Raw genomic sequence first — 3,179 nt, 5'->3', positions numbered from 1 at the left:
GGTAACACACACAGACACACACACGCGCACACACACACAGAAAACCAGACAAACAACTACCCTTTAGTTCAAAACGTCAGGGGATATTAGTTCATAGCTGCTCCACCTTGCTGGCTCAGAATCACAATTGTTCATAATGTGGTTGTTACATCAGGGTTTCATGTTGCCAACCGCTGTTTGTTGCATCAACATCCCATTTGTAATATTCTACTGGAAGTAAGAGTCCGGATCCACCAGCCATGTGCTGGCAGCAACACAAGTAGCTTTTCTTTCTGTGCAAAACAGTGATTACTTCTGTCGTGCACAAGTTTTGATAGTACAAACAGTATTTTTGTGCATATGTTTTGAGTCCAGCACAATGTCTACAAGAGACAGAAGATTTAAGTGCAGTCATGTCCATTTCCTTCCTCTTCATCCTTGGCAGAGGACGTCGGTTTCAAACTGCAGCAGCTGTCCCATGAAGGCCAGGTTGGGGGAGATAACGTGACGTCGCTGCTTCACAAAGTCGAAGGCCTCGTCCAGCCGCACGCGCTGCGTGTGCATGAGGTAGGCCAGGCAGATGGTGGCAGAGCGGGAGATGCCTGCCTGGCAATGCACAAACACCCGGCCACCTCTCTGCTTCACAGAGTCTGTAGGCAGGACGGAAAGAGGAAGAGAGATCAGCTTATTGTGCTCCATTTCACAATAGTTTCACTGACATCAGAGAAAATGTTTTACAAGCTGAAACACATGTAAAGCTTAAGAACCACTGGACTGGAGGGGCGGCCTATGAAAAATGTCATTAGTCACTGTGCTAATGGATATTTAGTTAATCCACCTCCATCTTCTACTGATTTGAACTTTAAGGTAAAATGGTGAAAACAAGCAACAGATTGCACTTTGTAATGTTAATTCACTTCTCCTCTGCAGCTTGTGCCCCATAATCCAGTTTTGTGGTCAGATGATTACACTGTTGGTCCTTAAGTCTCGGCTACAAAATGGATTATGCTGCACAGTCTGCTTAGAGAAATATTTTGAATTTCTTCCAGAGATTGATAAAAACTGTAATTTTAATAAAATTAGAAACGCATTGTGTTTAGTGGGTCTAATAACTTTCATGAAGCTTGGACTGATGAGCTACTAATCTTTCATTTTAAACCCACACTGCACAGGTTGGAAGATGTGGATGTTTAGAGAGGGGGGGCTCACCAATGAAGGTGATGGCTGTGGCGAAGCAGGCTCTGATGTCAGCAGCCAGAGTGTCCTCCACCGTGAGCCGCAGGTACTCGAACTCCCCCTCGTAGAAGTTGGGGCAGGTGGAGGAGACGTTGAGCACGGCTGTGATGCCGGCTGCTGCCAGCGTCTCTCTGCGGGACGAGTGGAAGGCACTGCCCAGGAACAGGAAGGGCAGCAGCTCCACTGGACCACCCTGCAAGTCAAAAGAATAAACAGTTTAAAAACCAAGAATAAACAGGTTGATCTCATTTCATCCTTTATATCCATTTCAATTGACATGTTTGTGTGCGTGACATCGTGTATTGACTGTTGTGTAGGTGGGTTTTGTCTCACCTGGTCGTACGCTGGCGTCCTCCGGCCGGTCCCTGCTGGCTCCGGCTCCACTGAGGGAAGCTGGCTGCTGGCAGAGATGTAGCACATCTCTGGAGAGGCTTCGGAAAATCCTTCAAATCCACCTAAACGGAGGTCACATAGTATTAGCTAAGCTCTCACCTAAGTACTCTTTAAAAATGGGTTACGCATAAAAAATAATAACTATGATCAGAATAGGACTGGGCAATACAACAGTATTAATAATTATTACAATTTAATTTAGTCCAATATGTTGTTTTAAAATAGGGAACGAGGAGGCGTAACATGTCTCCCTCAGATTTGTAAAGTGTTTTGCTGTTTCTCAAGTGTTTGTTGCTCATAATTTTTTTAAAAAAAAGAGTTTAAAACCACAACTTTCACCCAGGAGTAGAATAAGCTGTTAAACTAATATATATATTTACAATTGTGACACTTTTTGTGATAATTAAAGATATGGACTGATGATATCATATTGTCCATTTAGCCCAGCCATTAGATGGGGTAAACATGGAAAAGAAGTTTAAATAGGCAAAGTCAACAGTTTGTTTTATCCTTGAGGTTTGTTTATGAAATGTTTCCCTCTTGTTACACCCTGAAACCTAAATACTAGTAAGCTCAGTGCATTGACCCCGTTATAAACACATTGGTGACTCCTCGTGTTTATTTCTTTAAGTCTTGCGAGGTCAAATAAACCTGACAAACACTTAGTACAGCAGTATACCAACAGTAAATCTCGAGTGGATTTGAAGTGGTTGTTACCTTGTAGGAAGCAGATGTGGCTCTGGACCTCGTTCTGCAGGGCGATGAGCAGCATCTGGACCACGCTCTCCGGCCGCAGCTCGGCCACGGAGCCGCTGCTCTGGTCCAGCACCACCACGGGGGAGAAGTCCCCTCTCCGCAGCCGGCCGAGGAGCGCCTTGTCCGGGATGAGCCACTCCAGAGCCACCACGGAGCCCTTGGACCGGCGCCTCATCATCGAGCTCCAGTTCACGTTGCGGGCCTCGCGGATGTGCGCCAGGGAGAAGTCGAGGAAAGGCCGGCAGTCCAGCACCACTCCGCCGGCCGAGGAGCACCGGTCCCGGGGGGTCCGGAGGATGTGGACCAGCTCGGTGGCTGTGATCTCCAGAGGCTCCACAGTCATGGCGGAGAAAGTAGATGTATAAGTAATTTAAAATAAGTAAACTGTATTTGTTCTAGTACAAATATGAGCTATTCAAAATAAATAAACTGTATTTGTTCTAGTACAAATATGAGCTATTCAAAATAAATAAACTATATTTGTTCTACTACAAATATGAGCTATTCAAAATGAATCAATCTGGTGCCGGTGTATTCTTCTGTGACTGGAGCAATAAAATAAAGTGTGTGTGTACGACCCGAGCTGGGTTCGAGTCCTCTTCACGTTTTCACTTGTTCATTGATAACAGCTGTCGGAGGGGCGGGGTCACCGCGGCCCCCTCCTTGTTTTTCCCCAGAAGCAGTGACGTAGCAGGCGGAACGACCATGTATGGTCTGCCCGACACTCCTCATATGGACCCTGACGCGGAACCAGATTTTCCACGAGCGCACGTGGTCACCCGGGGTTATCCCGTGTTTTTGTGCTGAATGACGTG

General features: G+C 46.1%; 1 protein-coding gene across 1 annotated transcript in view; it reads right to left on the bottom strand.

Annotated features, from left to right (window-relative positions):
* Window positions 1-2,970, bottom strand: part of dusp2 (dual specificity phosphatase 2) — a 3,363-nt gene extending 393 nt beyond the window's left edge. The window contains exons 1-4 of the mRNA XM_061071554.1: window positions 2,326-2,970; window positions 1,549-1,670; window positions 1,189-1,408; window positions 1-629 (exon numbers count right to left, since the gene is read on the bottom strand). The exon at window positions 1-629 is cut by the window's left edge and continues 393 nt beyond it. Of these exons, the coding sequence (XP_060927537.1) occupies window positions 412-629; window positions 1,189-1,408; window positions 1,549-1,670; window positions 2,326-2,707 (942 nt within the window). The 5' untranslated portion in view covers window positions 2,708-2,970 and the 3' untranslated portion in view covers window positions 1-411. The remainder of the gene's footprint in view (window positions 630-1,188; window positions 1,409-1,548; window positions 1,671-2,325) is intronic.
* Between the last annotated feature and the right edge of the window lie 209 nt (window positions 2,971-3,179).

This window comes from Limanda limanda, chromosome 5 (assembly GCF_963576545.1).
Source record: "Limanda limanda chromosome 5, fLimLim1.1, whole genome shotgun sequence".
NCBI lineage: Eukaryota > Metazoa > Chordata > Actinopteri > Pleuronectiformes > Pleuronectidae > Limanda > Limanda limanda.
Note: the sequence above shows the minus strand (reverse complement) of the source record. Positions and strands in the feature narration are given on the sequence as shown.